At 33.4% G+C, this 22902-nt stretch overlaps 1 protein-coding gene across 4 annotated transcripts in view; it reads right to left on the reverse strand.

Annotated features, from left to right (window-relative positions):
* Window positions 1-22902, reverse strand: part of nkain2 (sodium/potassium transporting ATPase interacting 2) — a 432978-nt gene that overhangs the window by 78303 nt on the left and 331773 nt on the right. For all 4 annotated transcript variants that reach the window (XM_087296306.1, XM_087296307.1, XM_087296309.1 and 1 more), the window contains 1 exon segment: window positions 8571-8771. In XM_087296306.1, the coding sequence (XP_087152432.1) occupies window positions 8571-8756 (186 nt within the window). In that variant the 5' untranslated portion in view covers window positions 8757-8771.

Here is a 22902-nt window from a genome sequence, read left to right on the forward strand (position 1 = left end):
TATATAGTTTAAAGTTAAATTTGAGAAAATAAATTTTACATGGTTTCTAAATAGAAATTTTGTTAAATTCTCCATAAATTGTTGTTAAATTTAATTCACTATCATGATTTCAATTAAAAATGATGTATTTTACTTATTGTCATGGATCAGATGATGTTAAAGCCCATAAAAATATAAAATTCTTCTGCAAAAGGTGCATGATATTTAGATTTGTTTCTGTATTCAGTTTTTTATTTATTTATTTTTTATTTAGCAAAATGCTCTTGATTAGTAAAATTCACTTGAACTATTAAACTAACAACTAGTTAAGAACCCCTATTATGCGTTAAAAAAGGTCACATTTTAGTTTTGGGGGTCTCTAACAACAGGCTGATATGCATGCAAGGTCAAAAGCACCTTCAGTGTCTTATAACATGCATTTATTTTTTTACCTAATAATCCCAATGACTCCCATATGATTTGTTCAGTGAATAATTTGTTTCCAAACCCCTCCTTTGCACGATGCTAAACTGTGCTGATTGGCCCAATGGCCCAGTCTGTTGCGAGAAACGCCCACCATGGCTTATTAACTTTTTTTTTTATGATTATTTATTTATTTATTGCAGAACAAAGCCAGCATACATAGCTAGCAACAACTATATACAAGCCAGGGTTTGCATTAAATGAAAATAGAATTTGGAATTTAGCTCTGTTTATTCTTGCAATAGAACATTCTAACAGCTCAATATTTTTTACTTCAACAAGCCACATTTTATCCGCTGGGAATGAAGGTTCATGCCATATTTTAAATAGAACCTTCTAGACTGCAGTCAGTGCAGTATGAAATATCCTGCGTTGGGAAGTGTTTAGGTTTAGATCATAATCATCATTCAAAAAAACAGATATTAGGGGCTTATTAACATTGTTGAAGTAGTCAGAGTGCATGCAGAGTATGTGTGAGCCCAATGCAGTTAAACACAAGCATACTCCTCTATTCTTAACCACAAGTAAAAACATTTCAGTATTAATCCACACAGAGGCAAAAGCTGACTATTTTGAAACTTGACCCCGCACGTGTGTAGGAACAGCTGACAGTGGCCATAGCAATCACAAATGGCAGAAGATCATGAGGTCACAAACGCATTTAAATCCCTAAAGAAAGCGTCATGCCTCCCGTTTTCAACGTGGCTTTAGACGAGATATTAGAATATAAAGAGTTAACAAGATACAGTAAGTCGTGTGGAGCAGTTACAAGTAACAAAACACAACTATAAACATTTTGCAAGCTAGAGAAAATGAGAAAGCAACCATTTTAACTGCACTGACTTACACTTGTGAAATGGAGGAAGAAACTGATACATGAACTGTGTACTGATAAAGTTGCTGTCAAGTTCCCATATAACAATAGCCTTTTCTGATCCTTCCTTTATCAAATGGCTGACGAATCCACCGTTGCAGGGTAAATTATTGCATTAATCACCAGAACGTTCACTTATTAATGTTCACTCATTTTCAGTCATGATCAGTTCCACACACACCTGCACTCTGCTAGTGTTTGAAGGGAAAGGCGCGTTCACGTTTTACCAGATCCAGCACTTCATGTTTGGTACTGTTTTGTGTCATTGGCGATATGAATAGGCAAAAGATCCAAACGAACGAGAATCATTAAAACGACTCGAGTCGAATCGTTTATTTAAAAAAATCTATATTTTTAAACAAGGTGCACTTTCAGATTTAACCCTCAGCTGGATGTTGCACACTGCATGGAAGGTCATTTTCAAAAAGCCATGATAAGAGCTCTTTAAAATAGAGTTTTAACTATTAAAATAAATAAAAAATCCACATATCATGCAGAAGAATTTGATATTGTTATGGTCTATAACATCCTCTGATCCATGACAATAAGTAAAATACGTAACAGGAAAAATACATAATAAGTAACTCCATAATAGCTACAAATATAACCATTTAAAGAATAAAAAAGAGAAAATAAAACAGAGAAACGTAATGAGTTTAATCCCTGAATGTACCTGCAGTTCTAGGATCACCCACACAGAGCAGAACAGAGATCAGAGCGTCAATAAGAGAATAGCAGCTCCTGATCTGCTCTCTGGAAAAGGGGGCACCGCAAAGCCACTAAAAGCTCCCACCAGGCGCTCAGACAAGCAGCTGCATTTCTCCTCCGCTATTGGCTATATAATACCTCCACAGGAATATCAGTGGTTACAGAGAAAGCTCTATAAATACTGGGGAGAATGGAGCTGATACCTGCCTGTGCTCTGTTACAGCTCTTTATGAGAGGCCGGTGGTCAGCAATAAAGTTACTGACCCCCTGACTTCACGGCTGATAAGGTATATCGCTCTCACTGAGAAACGCTGAAATACTGCATAAAACACTGCAGTGTTGTTAGATGAGGTGTTATGCACATAAACACGCTATAATTATCAGAATATTATTCTCTAGTGTTGCCTTTGATTAAACTGTGCAGTGCATAGTTTTACAGATATAAATTTAACATAGTTCTAGTTTGAACAAGAATGTATATTTGTATGGGTAACTTACATTACATGTTTTGGTAGAATTGCTGTTGTTTGATATTGCTCTTTCTGAACATATTTGAAGTTCACAAATGTCAGCTATAATAATAATACTAATAATAAAAATAAAAATACATAATTAATTTGTTTTTTTTATAAATTTGAAACTTATATTAAAATGTACAATACATAAAAATCTAAATGATGCAAAGTATATAAAAGTATATAACTATTATTATTAGAGTATATATATATATATATATATATATATATATATATATATATATATATATATATATATATATATATATATATATATATATATATATATAACAAATATTAATACAACTTTTGTTATTAATAATTACCACAATATTAATAATAACAATAATAATAGAAAAAGTATTATTATTATTTTTATTATTAATAATAATAATAATTATTATTATTATCATTATTATTATGTTTGTTGTTGTTGTTATTGTTATTATTATTATTAATATTATATACAATTATTTTTATTTTGAAACTGTAATATTAATTAAAATATTATTATAAATACAAATAAAATGTGTATTATTAAAATGTAAAATACATACAGATCTAAATGATGCAATAAAAATAAGTATTTTGCTATTATATAATAATATTATTATATTATATACATATTTGTAAATAACAAATATTAATAAAACTATTACTATTAATAATCACTGCAATATTAATAAAAAGAATATGTCTAATAATAATAATAATGATAATAATAATAATAATAATAATAATAATAATTATTATTATTATTAATGTTACTTTGATTATTATTATTATTATTATTATTAATATGATTATATACAATTATTTTCTATTTAAAACTGTAGTATTAAATTATTATAATAAGTACAAATGAAATATGTTTTAATAATAATAATAATAATATTAATAATAATAATAATTGGTATTATTAATATTCATATTAAAACTAATAATAATAATCCATCATAATGTATACAACAACAACAACGACAACAACAATAAAAATAATAGTATTAATAATAATACTTATTATTATTATTATTTTCATATACAATTATTTTCATTTTAAAACAATATTATTAATTTAAATATTATAATAAATAAGTATCATTATGATTATTATGATTATTATTATTAATTATAATAATATTATAACAATAATTTTATTAGTAGTAATAATAATAACAACAATAATAATATATCAGTTTTAATACATAAAATCTAGATAGTATATTTCTATCATTCTTTAATTTCAAGAATCTTTTCGGAGCTCATACTAATTAGGAGGGTACATTGACAAATTTTTTTAAATAAAATTCATTTGTCACACTGCAGGACCAATAAAATTGAGCAAGTGAGGTGTTAAAAAAGATGAATTAATTAATAGACCCATTAAATATGCATATTTGTGAGCTGAAAGATGATTAAAAGGTTAAAAAGCTTAATACAGTGCAAAAAATAAAATCAATCATGTTACATATAAAAATTAATCACAATTTCAGATTTTTTTTTTACTCTAATCAAGTAGTCTACTTGGGCAACACTTTCAAATAATTTTCTATTAATTAATGTTACTTAATACATTTACTACCATGAACAAACTATCAGTAATACATTTATTACAGTATTTATTCACTTTAATGTAATTTAAGTTAAATAACGTTAGTTTATGTTAACTTACTGTGCATGATCTAATGTTAACAAGCACAACTTTAGATTTTAATAATGCATTCGTTAATTATGATGAACTTCGATTAATTAATGCTTTACAAGTTTATTTATACTTAATGTTAGAATGCTGTACTACATGACTTGAAATTTCACGTCAATCTTTCCAAACAAAACAATAATTGGCTTAAATTTATTTGGATACTACTAATTAACAATTTTCTTTCTTTCTGCTGCAGCCTTGGTAACATCAACAGAATTTTTTTTTTTAGAAATAAATTACAGTTAGATTACGGAAGAAAACAAAATAACATGCATTGATGAATCACACACTAAACAGGGTCAATTTTGATTTCATGTTGTGCTGGAAAAAAAGGAAAAATAATAAATTAGATTTTAGAGTATGAGAATGAAAGGCGAGGGAAAAATCTAGTACTGGCTTGTAATCAGAGAATTGCTGGATCCACGATGAAGGAGCTTCACTTCACTATTGCATTAGAGACTCTGATTATGAAGCAGGTGTCGCAGGTAATAGAAGAGATAACGAATAAAGAGTCAAAGGAAGACGGCATGCTGAGCTCTTATTAACAGCCTGCATTCAAACAATATCAGCACTGGAGGCTGGCCAAACTGCTCCATGCCTCTAATGCGTTATTTACAGACTTGATGCAATCAACTGGTTTCATTTTTAACAGACGAAAACAAACGTCCAACATTGATGACTGGCTCATTTTTTAGACTATATACAGCAAAGCTTCTTGTGCTTGAAAACGGCCATTTATACAGTTTAGCTGTCATTACACGTCAACCACTGAAAGCCCTCATGTATAGTGTTTTTTTACATAATCAGAAATGTGCTGCGACAAATTCCAAAGTTACTTATTTAACGCAAATAACAATTACACAAGAAAACATGCAGAGAATAGAAAAATATATATATATATATATTGAAGAAATCAATTCTGCATTGATTCTGAGCTTAGTTTTGAACGGTGGATGGCGCTCTAGGCTAGTTTTGAACAGCAGATGGTGCTTTAGGCTAGATCAAGGGTTCTCAAACAAAGTCCTGGATGTTACAGCTAAAAGGGCATTCGCTGTGTAAAACATATGCTAAATAAGTTGGCAGTTCGTTCCACTGTGGCAACCCCTGATTAATAAAGGGACTAAGCTAAATTAAAATGTATGAATAGATAGCCAAGGTGTGTGTGACTGGCATTGGAACTAAACTTTGTAGGACACCAGCCATCCAGAACCAGATTTGAGAACCCCTGGGCTAGACTGTAACAGCTGGTGACGCTCTGGGTTAGTTTTATCAGCTGGTAACCAACCTTCTGCCTCGCTACAATCCAACTCGCTCTTTAAGATCTCAAAACTCAGGGCTTCTGGTAGTAAATAGAATAGCAAAGTCGAGTAAAGGAGGTCGAGCCTTCTCCTTTATTACTCCTACACTCTGGAATAGCCTTCCTGATAACGTCCGAGGCTCAGACACACTCTCTCAGATCAAAGATTAAAGACCTATCTGTTTAGTAAAGCATACACTCAATGCATCACTTAGCGGGTTTCCACACAAGTTTCTGCATCTTGTTAATATACACTATGAACAGCAGCTACACTAATTATTATCTTTTTTTTCCCCATTTCCACCTGGGGATACTTATCCCAAGTTCCTCAGATTATGTGGAGTCACTGATTGGATCCAAGACCAGCGACAAAATTATCCCAAGGTTTCAATATCAGGGACCAGGCCGTATCCTGAGCAGCTGCTGCACTGGTCATGGAGGAGAGTAGAACATGAGACTGATTCCAGTGAAGCTCCAGGGACAGACGAGTCTTCGCTGAGGCCAGCTTCTAGTCTCCACCACTGAGACTGCAGCTCTGCACAAGACTTTTGGCCAGCGGAAAAATTAAATTGGTCGTGCCCAACTGAGTCTGGTTTCTCTCAAGTTTTTTTTTTTTCCTTCACTCCCCTCACTTTTTTCCCTCTCCGCTGTCGCCTCCAGCTAGCATGGTTTGGGATCAGTAGAGCTACCCATCAATGAATTTGCTTTTCAGTGTTTGGACTCTCAGTAATAATTTTAAACCACACTGAACTGAGCTAAACTGAACTGAACTTAAACAATAAAACCTGAACTACTCTGTTCCAATTACTATGACTATTTATGTGAAGCTGCCTTGACACAATCTACATTGTAAAAGCGCTATACAAATAAAGCTGAATTGAATTGGAACCACTTTAGACTATTTTTTTAACAGCAGATAGTGCTATAGGCTATTTTTAAACAGGAAATGGCAATATAGGCTAGACTTTAACAGGAAATGGTGCTCTAGGCTAGTTTTGAACAGCAGATGGCAATATAGGCTAGCCTTTAGCAGGAAATGGCGTTCTAGGATAGTTTCGAACAGCAGATGGCAATATAGGCTAGACTTTAACAGGAAATGGTGCTCTGGACTAGTTTCGAACAGCAAATGGCAATATAGGCTAGCTCTTAACAGGAAATGGAGCTCTGAGCTAGTTTTGAACAGCAGATGGCAATATAGGCTAGCTCTTAACAGGAAATGGCACTCTAGGCTAGTTTTGAACCGGAAATGGCACTCTGGGCTAGTTTTGAACAGCAGATGGGTGCTTTGGGCTAGTTTTAAATAACAGATGGCGATAAAGGCTAAACTTTAGCAGGAAATGGGTTTGTAGGCTAATTTTGAGCAGGAGATGGCGCTCCAGGCTAGAGTGTAATGGTTATTACAATTGCCAATTTATTTTTGCAGATTCACACTCTATAACATCAGAAAGGTCTGACACTCCTATCTGAACATGCAGCTCAACTCCTTGTTCAAGCTCTTGTTCTCTCCAGACTGGATTATTGCAGCTCCTATTCAACTCCTAGGCTTCCAGCTAACTCTATCAAACCTCTTCAGCTGCTTCAGAATGCAGCAGCACGAGTGGTCTTTAATGAACCTAAAAGAGCACATTTCACTCTGCTACTCATCCGTCTGCACTGGCTGCCAGTTGCTGCTCGCATCAAATTCAAAGGTCTGATATTTGCTTACAAAGCGACTTCTGGCTTTGCTCCATCTCATCTGCTCTCAGTTCTGCAGATGCATGTGCCCTCCAGAAACTTGCGTTCTGTGAATGAATGTCCCCTCGTGGTTTCATCCCAAAGAGGGAAGAAATCACTTTCCCGAACTCTCGCATTCAATCTGCCCAGTTGGTGGAATGAACTCCCTAACTGCATCAGAACGGCAGAGTCACTCGCTGTCTTCATGAAACGACTAAAAACTCAACTATTTAGTATCCACTTCCCTTTCTAATCTTCAATTGCCTTTCTAGCTCCACCGCTAACTGTATTACAGAAGAAAAAAAAAATTACTAATGTTCTGCGTCTTACACTTTACTTACCTGAAAGTCATTGTTGCTCTTATAGTTGTGTAAATTGCTTCTTTGTACTCATTTGTAAGTCGCTTTGGATATATGGATATATATATATATATATAAGGCAAATATTTATATATACACACAGAGTGGGCCATTTATATGGATACACCTTAATAAAATGGAAATGGTTTGTGATATTAATGTCCTGTTTGTGGCACATTAATATATGTGAGGGGGCAAACTTTTCAAAGTTGGTAGTGACCATGACCATGACCATGGTGGCCATTTTGAAGTCGGCCATCTTGGATCCAACTTTTGTTTTTTCATTAGGAATAGGGTCATTTAACACATCAAACTTTTGAATTACACAAGAATTTCACAAGAAAAACAATGGTGTGCTTGGTTTTAATGTTATTCTTTCATGAGTTATTTACAAGTTTCTGACCACTTATATAATGTGTATAATGTGCTGCCCATTGTGTTGGATTGTCAATGCAACCCTCTTCTCCCACTCTTCACACACTGATAGGAACAGCGCAGCAGAAATGCCAGTACAGGCTTCCAGTATTTGTAGTTTCAGATGCTGCACATCTCAGTACAGCAGTATATGCAGCAGTGAACACCATTATTATTCTAATTCTTGTCAGTGTAATTCTCAATAAAACACCTTCTCCCTCTTTCAATGAAAGCAATTTTCCTCTCATATGAGGCCGATAGCAAATCACAGTATTTAAATCAATCCCTCATTAGGCATATTAAGACCATTTTTTTGTGGTTTAAAAACCAGTTTCACTCAGAAGTGCATCAAAACTACAGAAGAAAACATTTCAATTCATACGGCAGAATTCCACTGATAACCAATCAGTGGAGACTGTATACTGCATAATAAAAGCCCATAAACAGAAATATATAATTCTGTGAGCTGCAACCGCAATCACAGCAGAAGCAGAGAAAAGCCTGTAAAGGATTAGACTGTACTCACAGCCAGGATAATCTGCAAGGAACTGTGGGCCACCTCCACAAACTGGTACTCCAGCAGGCAGCCGGCGATGCTGATGTAGCGATGGTCCTCCGGGGCCCAGGATGGAGGAGGGGTCACCGGGGTCACCCTGCACCCGGGGCCGTTCTCCATCCACCAGGAGCGATGCATGGAGATGTTAAAGGTCATAATCAGGTCTGTGTCCTGCAGAAAGAGAAGAGTGAGTCAGAGGAGGTGCTTTATTAAACATTACCTACGTCCAAGTGGAACATCTGCTTGGTGAATAATCAGTTTTCTCCTTTTTCTGTTTCACAATACTTCTGGTGAAAAGTGAATTGGCACAAGAAATATGAATATCTTCAAGGTGTGAACTATACATGGATGATCGGAGGTGGGGTGGTGGTGATGGTTGTTTGTGTTTTGGTATTGGTAGTTTGTGTAATACATACTTCAGTAAACCAAATTTATATATTTAATTTAGTTACATTTAATTTTAAAAACAAAATTTATTTAAGTTTTCAGTGTTCTGAGATATATTAGCCCCTTTAGTGATACGACTTCACCGGTAAATTCAAAAAAGCGCAGTTCACAAAGGCTGGACTATTCACACCTCCATTCCAAAATACCAGTAAATTCTGACATCCTTAACTAAAAAAAGACCTCTAAACGGCTGTGCTTGTATTTGTAAACATAGACGGGGTTGGTCTTTTGTTGATGGTTTTACTTTAATTTAAAGCTTTAGCCTTTATGCAGCTGCTTTGTCCCAGAGACATTCAAAGGCAGAAGGGTGAACAACAGCTAAATGTTTACACATTTGACAACATTACAATTTCTGTGGATAGATAAGTATTGTGAACAACTTCGCTAAGAACATATGGAGGAACACTTTCGCATGTCGAGATGTGCATAATATATGTGTGTGTGCTATTGCTCACTGGTTGCTTTACGTGCACATGCATAAAGAATAATTGATAAATTACTTATGAAAAACCTACAACAGGGTTGGTAAAACTCGGTCATAGAGGGCCAGTGTCCTGCATATTTTAGTCCCAACCCCAATTAAACACACCTGAACCAGCTAATCAAGCTCTTTCTAAGTGTACTAGAAACTTCCAGGCAGGTGTGTTAAATGAAGATGGAGCTAAACTGTGCTGGGCACTGTCCCTCCAGGATCGAGTTTGGACATCCCTGTTGTTAGTAAACAAACTGCGGTTTCTCATAAGTTTTTTGTTGATAATTTTTTTACGCAGTCATAGAATTGTTATGTGACTAATATCTAGCAGCTAAATGTGTCTGGAAAAATAGACTTTGGAAACAGGCTTTTTATTCTCATACAGCGCGGATGTCAATGTGTCTGAATGTTCTGATTAGCTGGAGTAGATGTCTCACGTCAACGCATTCTAATCATGAATCCGATCTTTCCTGCAATTTTCCCTCTTCGTTCACACAGATTTCTGGAAAATAACTGGAATAAATTTATTGGTATTTTCAAAGAGGGCCCATTCACACATGATCCCTTTCCGGAAAGGTCTGTATATGTGAAAGGGGCTATTGAGTGTATTCTGACCTACAGTAACCTCTGATTCAGCAAATTTTCAGATTTATATAAACTTTTACTTTTCAACAGTAAAAATGCAAACTACTGTATGTAGCTACAAGCAAAAAAAAAAAAAAAAAAAAAAAAAAATATATATATATATATATATATATATAGCTAATATCTATATATATATAGCTAATATAATATATCAGCTAACAAACAACATAATTCTTGAGATTTTTTGGATAACTTCAGTTGGATTGAACAGTTTGCTCAATCTATTTAAATGTTATTAGTTGGAACAACATAAATAAATTGTGTGGAATCTGACACTTTTTACAGAGTAGCTTTTCATTACTTTTAGGCTACATGTAACACCTACAGTATTTACAAGTTTTATGAACACTTACGATTGCTTTAGATCTTCCGATGGGATGAAGCATAAATTATGGAGGTCAGACCCCCACAAACCTCCTTGTAATTCACACCCTTTTCATAGTTCAGTATTTTAATTTTTCATGTTTTACACTTTCAAAGATTTCATAGGTTAACAACATACATCATAATGATAAGTACAAAAATATATTTTTTTCAAGGGTTTTAACCCTTTTACAGATTTTTTTTAAATGTATCTGCTGTTTTGGTAATAAAAAAACACTAAAATGTATTATAATAAGTCAATGATCAAAAACAACAATTAGATGGATTTATGTTTTGTCAAATTAAAAACCTACACACACACACACACGCACACACACACACACACACACACACAAACACACACACACACACACACACACACACACACACACACACACACACACACACACACACACACACACACACACACACACACACACACACACACACACACACACACACACACACATATATATATATATATATATATATATATATATATATATATATATATATATAAACATTATTCAAATCAACACACCCACACAATTGTTTATTCATTCATTCATTCACTTATTTTCCTTTGGCTTAATCCCTTTATTCATCAGGGGTTGCCACAGTGGAATGAACCGCCAGCATATGTTTTAAACTGCGGATGCCCATTCAGCTGCAACCTAGTACTGGAAAACATCTATACACACTCATTCACACACATACACTACAGCCAATTTAGTTTATTGAATTCACCTGTAGTGCATGTGCTTTTACTGAGGGGGGAAACTGGAGTAAACCCACTGCATCATAGGGAGACCATGCAAGCCACTGTGCTGCCCCACATATTTATATAAAAAACATTAAAAAGGCAATTATTTACATCACAATCCAAACCTGTCAAAATATTAAAACTAATATTATTAAATTCATTCATTATTTCATTTTATTTTCGGCTTAGTTCCTTTATAATCTAGGGTCGCCACAGCAGAATGAACCGCCAACGTATCCAGCATATGTTTTACGCAGCGGATGCCCTTCCAGCCGCAACACATCATTAGGCAACATCCATACACCTTCTTGCTGTGAGGCAATCATGCTACCCGCGGCGCCATAGTGACACCCTATTATTATTATATTATTAAACAAAATAACAATAATAATGTTTCTAAATCCTTGCCAACAAATCAAAAGCTGTTAACTAAGAATGTGTGACTCAGCATAAATAACATGTGGATAAAATACTGAGTTTTTAATGTGAGTTAATGGAGATGTTTTTGTCCTGAAGTTCCTGAATGTAATCACATTTTGCACTGTATTATGCACCTAATGTAAAATAGATATATGAAAGTAAAGGTTGAAATATTGACAATTTAATAACTACACAATAAAAAATGTAAGCTGTTTGCATTAATGATACTCAAAACTATTCAAATTAAATTAATAAAATACGAAAACGTCCATAAGAGATCAAATCCGCTTCCTGGCAATTAAGTAATTTCAATTATGCAGTCAAGCTTATGAGATGTAGGTCAAATATAAAAGCACTCCTGAATATTTTAATCAAGATCAATCCAGTCAATTCTCATGTACTGATGGCTAAAAGACCGAGATTCATCAAATTCTACCCTCAAGAGGTTTCAGATTTCATATTAAAATATATATTCTGACTTGCAACCTTTTTAAAGCCTACATTCATGATTTAAAACGTCAGATGCTGTCTCACACTGCAAACTGGCATCTCCAGCAGGCATTGAAGAGCTTGCGTTTTGTTGTATCATTAATCAGTTTGAAGCTTTTCAACATTTGAAGGCGCAATTATTTAAGTGGCTCTTATGTGGTTCATTTTGAGACGTCAAAGGGACTCGCAGAGCAATAACCAGCCAACACATACTTATAAATGTGGGCATGAGATTAATTCCACAATCAAGTGGCGGAAGAAATCACATTTCTCAAATCCCAAATTCACTTTTGTGTGCTATTTTTCAGCCCTAATGATCCGCACATTGACGACTGAAGTGTTTGCAATATCCTGGGTCATTTGAGTGGATGCCAGTTACACAAGCGCAGGATTATTCACCGGGGTTTTGAGCATGCAATGAGGACATATTTAAACAAATCCATCAGTCTTAAGAGAACACACGCCAAGCCGAGACACAAAGCAGAAAGAAGGAAACAGAGCTGACTCTCACACCTACAGATGCGCGACTGCATAAATGTGATGCGTGCGCCGAGTGCTTCACAAAATCCCTCTAAAGGAGCAGCGATTGCGCATTTTAAAGCCAGATTTCAGGTCCTACAAGTGTTGAAACCTGGCTCTGAGAGTGCTATTCATGTAAGAACCCGAAGCTCCCCAGGAGACATTTCCCTCCTGAGGAAAAACAACAACAGTACGGAAGTATAGCTGCCTTAGGAAATGCTTAAAGGCATAAAAATAATACAATTTGCGACCAAGTATTTATTTTTTTTTGCTTTTATTTACATGCTGCACTCCTAAAAACTGTCAGAATAAACCTTTTAGTGATTTTAGGCCTGTTTTTTATGCTGCACTTAACAAATGTCTGTCCAATCAGTGGTCTTTAAAGCAGGATAGATTTGTATTTTTAATGATATTAAGCTACATGTGAAATTGTAATCTGGCTGAATATGATTTATGTGAAAATTGCATGAACCAGACCCGCTAGTTTTTTCGTGATTCCGCTGAATCCAATGCAAAATCCACAAGTCGTCGCAAATTTTAGAGATCCTGCTAAATTCTTAATGTAAACGCAAAATTATCGAATTTTTTTTTTTAATAATTTCATAAAACAAACAATTCCAAACCATATGACCAAATTATATTTATTTCAGTTTGCCATGAATAGTTTTACATGACTTATGACATTGCATACGCAGCGCATGTGATGTATTTGAGTGTCTCTCTGTCCCGCACCCTCACAATCAATACATTACATAGAAAGAGGGGCAGTGGCGCCCCCAGAAAATTTTCTTAGGGGTGGCCGCACCAAATCCTGGGGTGGCACATGCAAAAAACCAAAAAAAACAAAAAACAAATCAAAAACAGTGAATTCAGTGTAATGTTATATTTTTGTTTCTAGTAAATAAAATAATGTGGTTTAAATTAATTTCATTAATTACTCTTGAAATATTACAATTTATTCCTAAAAAGAATCAAAGAATTCAAATTCAATAAAATAAAATTAATAATTAATTTAAAAACACTTTTCATATTTAAAAACAACTTTTCAATTATTTTTACATACTTTTATTGTACAACATACAGTATATGCCATGTCTAAAATTAATAGAGATTAGTGAATTAAATAATAAATAAACAACTGAACAAAAGGCAATACTATATACACACACTTACTATACAGACTCTAATAATATAATTTATCTATATTCCTTTTTGAGGCACAATATTATTAATACAGCTTCTTCTATTAATTTACTTTAAGGTAAATATTAAATTGCCATCGCTGTCTATTGAAGGTGTGTGCGTGCTGTTAATGGCAATCGAGGATAGGGAGGGGCAGTAAATCAGCTATGTCAGTGGCACCAATCAATCCCAACAATTGAGTGGCTGCTATTTATTTATTGAAATATTGTGAATTTACGCAAGTACATTTAAATGAATAACATCAACAGAACAATCATTTTGGGTTGGCCACAGGGGTGGCCGGAGTTTACACCTTGGGGGCGTCCCTGAGGAGGAGGGCGGGGAATGTTTTGCAGCCTATGCAGTAAGCAGACGCAGATGAAGCGTGAGTGATTTACACGTGAAGGCAATGCAAAGATGCGATTAGACGTCCTGTGGAGCAAAAACTCTTTCCCTGCAGTTAACGAGAAAAAACACTTCCAGAGGTGAATGGCCAGAATGGTTCCAGCTGAAAGACAACAGTATCTTAAATAACCACTCATTACAACCGTATGACAACCTCATTACAAATGTATATTATATATATATATATATATATATATATATATATATATATATATATATATATATATATATATATATATATATATATATATACATATATATAAACTATTATTATTGTTATTATTATTGTTATTATTTTGATTTTAGAAAATTGTTTTATTCAATTTAGTGAGTACAAAAGGAATTGGAAGTGCAGCTTAAAATTAATATAAGAATATTGAAAATAAATGTAGTTTTTAAAATTTCCATTCATTCATTCATTTATTATTATTATTATTATTATTATTATTATTATTATTATTATTATTATTATTATTATTATTATTATTATTATTATTATTATTATTAAACCAGCATATAGTGATGTCTATTATAAAGATCTAGTAGTCATATCAAAGAAAAAATACAGCTTTGCTATTAGAGAAAGAAATGACATTCAAATGATTGCAATTCCATTATGCATAAACATATAATAATAATCAGCTGCAATCAAAAGTATTCAACCCCTTTGACCTGCAAAAATTGTGCTGCTGTAAACAACATATTATGTTTAACAGTTCAACCAAAGTATCAGTAAACTATTCTAAAATGTTTATTAGTTTAAATGTGAGTGTCTCCGAGGACATAACGTCGATGAAAAAACCCCACATCAAATTGTCTCTAAACATTAATGAAGAAAATTATTTGACACCTAAACAAAAGTTAACATTTGTATAAAATGTTTTAGTCTTTATAAACTACAATAAATGTCCTCCACAAGCCTATGTCACCTCTCCAGTGGAATCTTTTTATTTTCTCTCTTGATAAACTTCCAAAGCTTCAGTGGATTTTGATAAATAGTTTGGGTTGATCAATGATCAATTTGTACACTGCAGGGATTGCAACTTTAGCCAATATTGCCTGATACTACAAAGAACCCCAATAACAAGTCTGGTCTTGACTTTGGAAATGGTGTTCTTCTGCTCATAAGACTTCGCTTTTTTTATTTATTTATTTTTTAACCATTTTACTAGTTAATCCAATGGTCCAGAAAGGTCCAGTTTGACCACATCAATCCATAAAACATTTTTCCAGAACTCCATAAATCAATCCAAATAGATTTTAACACATGCAAATTGGCCTTTCTGTTCAGCAAGGTGTCCTATCATGAAGGTCATACTTGTCTAGTGTTCTCGTCCTCAGCATTAAAATGTTCATTCATCATTTTATCAGGTCAACTTGCACAGTTTTGGCTGTAAATTAAGAGTTTTTCCTCTGTTGCTTTGATCAAACATTTCATTCCCCTTGATGATGCTGTGCCTTTTCTTCAATGTCCTCAAAGGATTTCTGGTATGACACATTTTTAACTTACAAATAAAGCTGCCAGTTGAGTCTCTAAGAACTTCAATGTGTTCTTGTGAAGACTTTCTACACAAAATTCCCTGTGCCTCCAGCGTTCCTACTACTACATTTGTGTCACAGATTGTAGTTTTTGGTTGAGAGTGAGGTTGTTCAGACTTAAAAATTTTGATTTGGTGATTTTGAACATATAAGCAAAATATGAATGCTATAAGACAGCGGAAGCTCATGAATGAACAAAAAACATACCTCAGACACTTCTTCTGGAATCTACCGCCGACTCTTGTGTGTATCTATAATGCTTAAAAATAAAATATACCCCATTTGTGGTATATATAACTACACTTTTTAATCAATCTTCAGTCTCATTCATCTATATTTATTGTTCCAAAGCAATTGCTAAAAAATAGATACATTTTACTAAAGATTTTTACTACATGGTTTGCAGTAGTGTAAAGTAACTAATTACGAATATTCAAATTACTGTAATTGAGTTTTTCTCTGGAACTGTAATTTACTAAGTAGTTTTTACTTTTTTTACTAAATTGCACTTTTACTTTCCCTTGAGTACATTTTTAGTGCAGTATCGCTACTTTTACTCCACTACTTTCCTTCAACCTGCAGTCACTACTTTATTTTTACTTGTCTATGGGGATTAGAAAAATCAGTCCTGTGATTCCAATCAAATCGCACTTAGAAAGTAAATCGCATCATAATGACATGTGTACTTTATAATTACAGCAAACACTTTGGAAGCATTAAAAGTGTCCTAAAAAAGTCCAAAATCTTCACACGCATTGACTCAGAGACTGTTTAGATGCATGTCACTGATGAAAAGATGACGGATGTTTACTGTATGATGACCAAAATGGCCTTAAACAGCCAGCAGCCACAAGGCATCAACATGACATCAGATTGACCTTGTACCCTAATGTCGTAGGGACGTTAAATTTTGTTTGAAAAATAAAAATCAGGTTGACATCAGAACTCAACATAAGGCCAACGTCAATGTCCAACCTAAAACCAATCAAATATCAATGTCTATTGATGTTACAGCTTGACGTTGTGTAGACGTGACCACTATGATGTCTACAAGACGTTGGATTTTGGTAGATATACCTGATGAATAAATGTCAGTATTTGACATCAATATGATGTTGGCTTAAGATGTTGACTCGGCATTGGATTTTAGTCACTTTCTAACTACCTCAAATCGACCAAATATCAACATCATTTGATGTCATTATTGCACATCAAAATAATGTTGTCTTTAGACGCTGGTTAGACATTGAATCTTGGTCAGTTGACATCACAACCTAAATTATACTAATATTAACGTCTTATGATGTTGTGTGCCCACTGGGCAATAAATAAATGCACTACAGAATGTTACGTTTACACACACATGTAAACGCATCAGCTTTTTACTGCGTATCACTCACTGCTCTTTAGTACTTTTGCTTCTTGGGCTACTTTTTACTCATACTTTGAGTAATATTTATGATACTTTTACTATGCTTGCACTACGTTTTTAGGCAAGTAATGATACTTAAGTATGGTTTTACAGTACTCTTTCCACCACTGATGGTTTGCTAAAAGTTTTGTGACTAAAGGAGTCATTTCAAAAGGAATAAATAATATGTTTTTTTTTTTTTTTTTTTTTTTTTAGACAAAAAGACACTGCTACCACCTAATTGGAAATTTGATTTAATGATTTGAATATGTAATCATTATATGTAAGCTATAGGACAGCTGAAGCTTCTGCACCGAGAACATACCTCAGACATTTCTTCTGGAATCTACCGCTGACTCTTTTGTATGCATTTATAATACTTAAAAATAAAATATAGCTCATTTTGGGTATATATAACTACACAAATCTGTGACAATTTTTTGTCTCATTCCTCTATTCATTGTTCTAAACCAATTGCTAAAAAAATACATTTTACAACACATTTTGACTGTATAGTCTGCTAAAATGTTTGTGACTAAATGAGTCAATTCAAAAGGGATAAATAAAATGTTTTTGTTTTTTTTAAATAAAAAGACACTGCTTTCACATAGTTGGAAATTTGATTAGATGATTTGAATATGTAATCATTATATGTAAGCTATAGGAAGTCGGAAACTCATGAATGCACCAAGAACATACCTCAGACACTTCTTCTTGAATCTACGGCTGACTCTCTTGTATGTATCTATAATGCCTAAAAATAAAATAAAAATATCTCATTTGGGCTATATCTAACTACACATATCTTTATCAACCTTTACTCTCATTCAACTATTCATTGTTCCAATATAAAAGGCTAAAAAAAAAAAGATACATTTTACTAGACATTTGCACTATATGATCTGTCAAACGAGTCAACTCAAAACAGATAAATATAATGGTATTGTTTTGATTTTTAGAACAAAAAGACAGATACCACCTATTTGGAAATTTGATTGGCTAAGTTTTAAATATGTAATCAAAATATTGACGCTATTGGACATCGGAAGCTCATGAATGCACCAAGAACATACCCCAGACACTTCTTCTGGAATCTACCACTGACTCTCTACACAAATCCTTATCAATCTTTAATCTCATTAACCTATTAATGGATCCAAAGCAAATGGCTACAAAATAGATACATTTTACAACACATTTGTGCTATATAGTGTGCAAACTGACTAAAAATGTGAATTTAAAAAAAGGTATATATAATAATTGTTTTGTTTTGTTTTATAGAATAAAAAGGCACTTTTAAACGCCCATACTAATATGAAAAGTCAAAAGACAAAAAAAAAAGTAGAAATTTTTGGGGGGTCAAAACAAGTTATTGATATTTCTGAGACATTCAGGCCCTGCTTTATCATGTTGAGTCAAACTAGCTGTTTTCTATAACTGACAGATTTCCTACCAATAATTATTAATTTTGGACAACTTAAGGTCTTTAGCCTTTGTAGGGCAACATACTAACAGTAGCGTCTCTTTAACATTAATGTAAACCTGCCTCCAGTGTTGTGTGAGTCCGAGTGAATCATCCGAGGGCCCGAGTCTCAGTCTCCATTATGTTTTCTTTAGGCCGCTGGAGGATCAATCACTCGCCGCCTCTGTAAATGCCTTCACTGTTTGCCCAGCCAGTGTGGGTGATGTGATAAAGCACTTTTAATCCATTTGAAAACGCACACTAACGGCTGGTTTTGTTGAAGTCTTGGCAGTGTGGATCTCAGCGTGAGGATGACACTGAGACTGAATGACTCTGGCTGAATAAAGCCTGTTCCTCCTTAGAGAGACCGCCGAACACAAACCCAGGCCTCGCTGCACCTTTGCTTCTTATTAAAACATATACAAAGAGCCTGAATGGCTGGATTGATTTGTTTCCAACGAATCAATAGCCCTTGTATAGCAGAGCAGGCTAGAGTCTTGTTTGTGCACAGAAACACAAATATAACGCTCCAATGACAGACATAAATAGCCGTCTTGTTGGAGAAAGTGAATCATAAGTTGGTCTGAATAACGGAGTCATGCAGGCACAAAAACACCTTTGCCCTCAGACTGCTAGAAGTAATTAATTGCTAAATGACAAATATAGGTGAAGTCAGGATTATTAACCCTCCTGTGAATCTGTTTTTTTCTTTTTTAAATATTTCCAAAATGATGTTTACCAGAGTAAGGAATTTTTCACAGTATCTCCTGTAATATTTTGACTTCTGGAGGAAGTTTCTGTTTTATTCTGGCTATAAAAAAAAAAAAAAAATTATATATATATAATTTTTACTTCCTGTTGTGGTGGACGTGTGTTCAACATGCAATAAATGTGGATAAGACCAAGGAAGCACTTTTTGAAGGCAAGTTCCGGTATAAAACAATTAGTTGCATCACAAGTTATCCAGAGTTTCATGCAATTTCGGGTGTTTCATTTTTAACTTTCGACATCTGTTGTAAGTTGATACCGCATGGCGAACAGAAAGAAAATCCTCCGCATTTCGTGACTCGGTGTTCCTTTAAGGTAAGGTTCTTTTTAAGGCTACACGGTAGAATTTTATTAAGAGTATAATCTTAATCATATTAAAATCGGAGTATTGGTGTCTTATGTAAATGTACTCAGAACGTCTGGTGAAGTCGCGAGCTGGCAAAGACAGGGCATTACTCTGCCTTTCAGCATGAGCCTTCCAAGTTTAGCGTGTTTCCTCATTAAACGCAACGAAAGCGTATGTTTCGCGTTGTTGTGTCAGATTCCTTGTGAAATACAGTAATACTTTAGGAGGCTTAGTTTAGGACGCTTAGCAAATTTGATGAACGTGATCATGCGTGTTGAATCTGAGGGAAGTCGCTCCAGTATGGAAGGCCGTTGGGGCCAAAACGTCTGCAGCGCGTTGTGTGTGACTGTGTCAGGCCCGTTGAGGGGTGTCAGGGTTAGAGTGAGCGACGTATCTGAGTAGGGGCAAGAGGGGTGTGCAATGTATTTAACGACCGGTTTGCAAGAAATTATAATTTATTTGCGGGCATTTGGGAGTCTCTGTGCACTTGCGGGATACTCCTATAGTCTTAGCAACTGGATGAATGTAAAGGAGGTTTAAGCAAAATTGTTTCTACTCTATAATTAATGTTCTCAACTCACAGCAATAAAACTTTACAATGAGTGCAACAGTTTGTATTCTCTAGTTTATTATTATAATTTTTCATTTTCCATATCTGCAATTCCTGTATTTTGGCATTTGTTTGCGGTCCACTTAGAATCCAACATGGAAATCAATGTTTTCTTTATTGGCATTGATTGTTTTGAAATTTAAATTTCATTAACATGCCTGTGTTTTAATTTCTGTAATAAATATGGCTGTCAAGCCAGGATCTTGATGGTTTATTGTGGGTATGTTGTTTACATGAAGAAATCTGTGTTACAAATTAAACAAAAATTCTATTAAACAATAATATTTTGAATTTAAATATTTTTTTCTTGAGTTTACATTAATTTTACATTTAAATAGGCAAAATTACAATTTTCAGTATTTTAAATGCGATTAATCGCGATTAATTTTTTTTAAAAGGTGCGATTAATTAGTAATTTTTTTTAATCGATTGACAGCACTATTATATATATATATATATATATATATATATGATTTAGGATATGATTTAGGATCCTATTCCTTAACAGGGGTTTGAGAGAAAAATATAGCATTTTAAAATAACTGTTTCAGCTAATCGCTTTAAAATCAACCAATCGTTTTAAAATCAGCCAATTGCTTTAAAATCAAACAATCTTTTTAAAATCCATCGCCTTAGAATCTACCAATCGCCTTAAAATCTACAAATCGCCTTAAAATCAACCAATGCTTTAACATCAGCCAATCGCTTTAAAATCTACTAATCACTTTAAAATCAACCAATTGCTTTAAAGTCTACTACTCGCTTTAAAATTAAACAATCACTTTACATCGGCCAATTGCTTTAAAATGAATCAATTGTTTTAAAATTAACCAATTGCTTTGAAATCCACTATTTGCCTTAAAATCAACCAATCACTTTAAAATCAGCCAATCGCTGTAAAATCAACTAAATGCTTTAAAATCAGCCAATCACTTTAAAATCAACCAATTGCTTTAAAATTAACCAGTTGCTTCAAAATCAACCAATAACTTTAAAATCCACTAATTACTTTAAAATCAAACAATTCCTTTAAAATCAACCTATCGCTTTAAAATCCACTAATTTCTTTAAAATCAACCTATCGCTTTAAAATCCACTAATCTCATTAAAATCAATCTATCGCTTTAAAATCATCCAATCGTTAAACAATGAACTAATTGCTTTAAAATCCGCCAATTGGTCTAAAGACAACTAATCGCTTTAAAATCAGCCAATGGCTTTAAAAATTAACTAATCGCTTTAAAATCAATCAATGGCTGAAAAACACCACCAATCACTTTTAAATCAGCTAATCACTTAAAAAATTAAACAATTGCTTTAAAATCCACAAATCGTTTTAAAATTAAACAATCGCTTTAAAATCTACTAATTACTTTGAAATCAACCAATCGATTTAAAATCAACCAATTGCCTTAAAATCCACTTATCACTTTGAAATCAAACAAATCACTTTAAAATCAACTAATCGCTTTAAAATCCACTAATCACTTTAAAAGCAACAGATTTACTCACTTTTTAAGCTAAAGTCAACTAATTGCTTTTTGCAGTGTGATACAAAAAAAAAAAAACAATTGGAAGATTAGAACTGCATCACTGTGCAAATCAAGTAGAGCTAATATATTTCATCCAGCCGCGAGTATCCATCCACCCCATGCAATTTCAATATATAAAGATTCATGAACATATTCAGATCAAAGAAAGGAACCATGATTTATATTTGTTGACCACAAGTGTGCTTGAGCGTATCTGTATATTCTCGCTGTGAAATGCAATTCAGCACAGGCATTTTGAGTACAGCCCTCTACAGCTAAAACACTACAAACCACAGATTTGATTTACTCAATGAACAAAGAAACAGAACCACACAGAGAGAAATTATGACCGACTGAAAGTCCCCAACAGTTTCTAATAAAAACAACATCTCGCCATCAGTATAACACAGAGGACTGCTGGTGTGAAATGAATCAAACAACAGTGGATTTTCAGAACAAATTTATAGTCTTTGATAGCGCATTAGTACAGCTCAAAGAAAATAGAATGAAATAAAGATGCTATGCAATAAGTCCTTAGCAACAGCAAAGCAGCACCTTAAATATAAATTTTAATTAATATAAATGAAAAAAATAAACAAACCAATATACAAACAAACAAAAAAGTCTAAGAAATATAAACTAGACTTCTGGTTTGGTAATGGGGCGGTGAAGGCACAAATCGTCTAAGATGATGAAAATAATAATAATAATAATAATGTTAATAATGTTAATAATAATAATAATAATAATAATAATAATAATAATAATAATAAAAAGAATTATAATAATAATATCAACAATAATAATAATAATAATAATAATAATAATGATGATGATGATGATGATGATGATGATGATGATGATTATGATTATGATAATAATAACAATATTAATAATAATAATAATAAGACGATTAACAACAACAACAA

The sequence above is a fragment of the Danio rerio genome, chromosome 20 (assembly GCF_052040795.2).
Source record: "Danio rerio strain M-AB ecotype USA chromosome 20, GRCz13ab, whole genome shotgun sequence".
Lineage (NCBI taxonomy): Eukaryota > Metazoa > Chordata > Actinopteri > Cypriniformes > Danionidae > Danio > Danio rerio.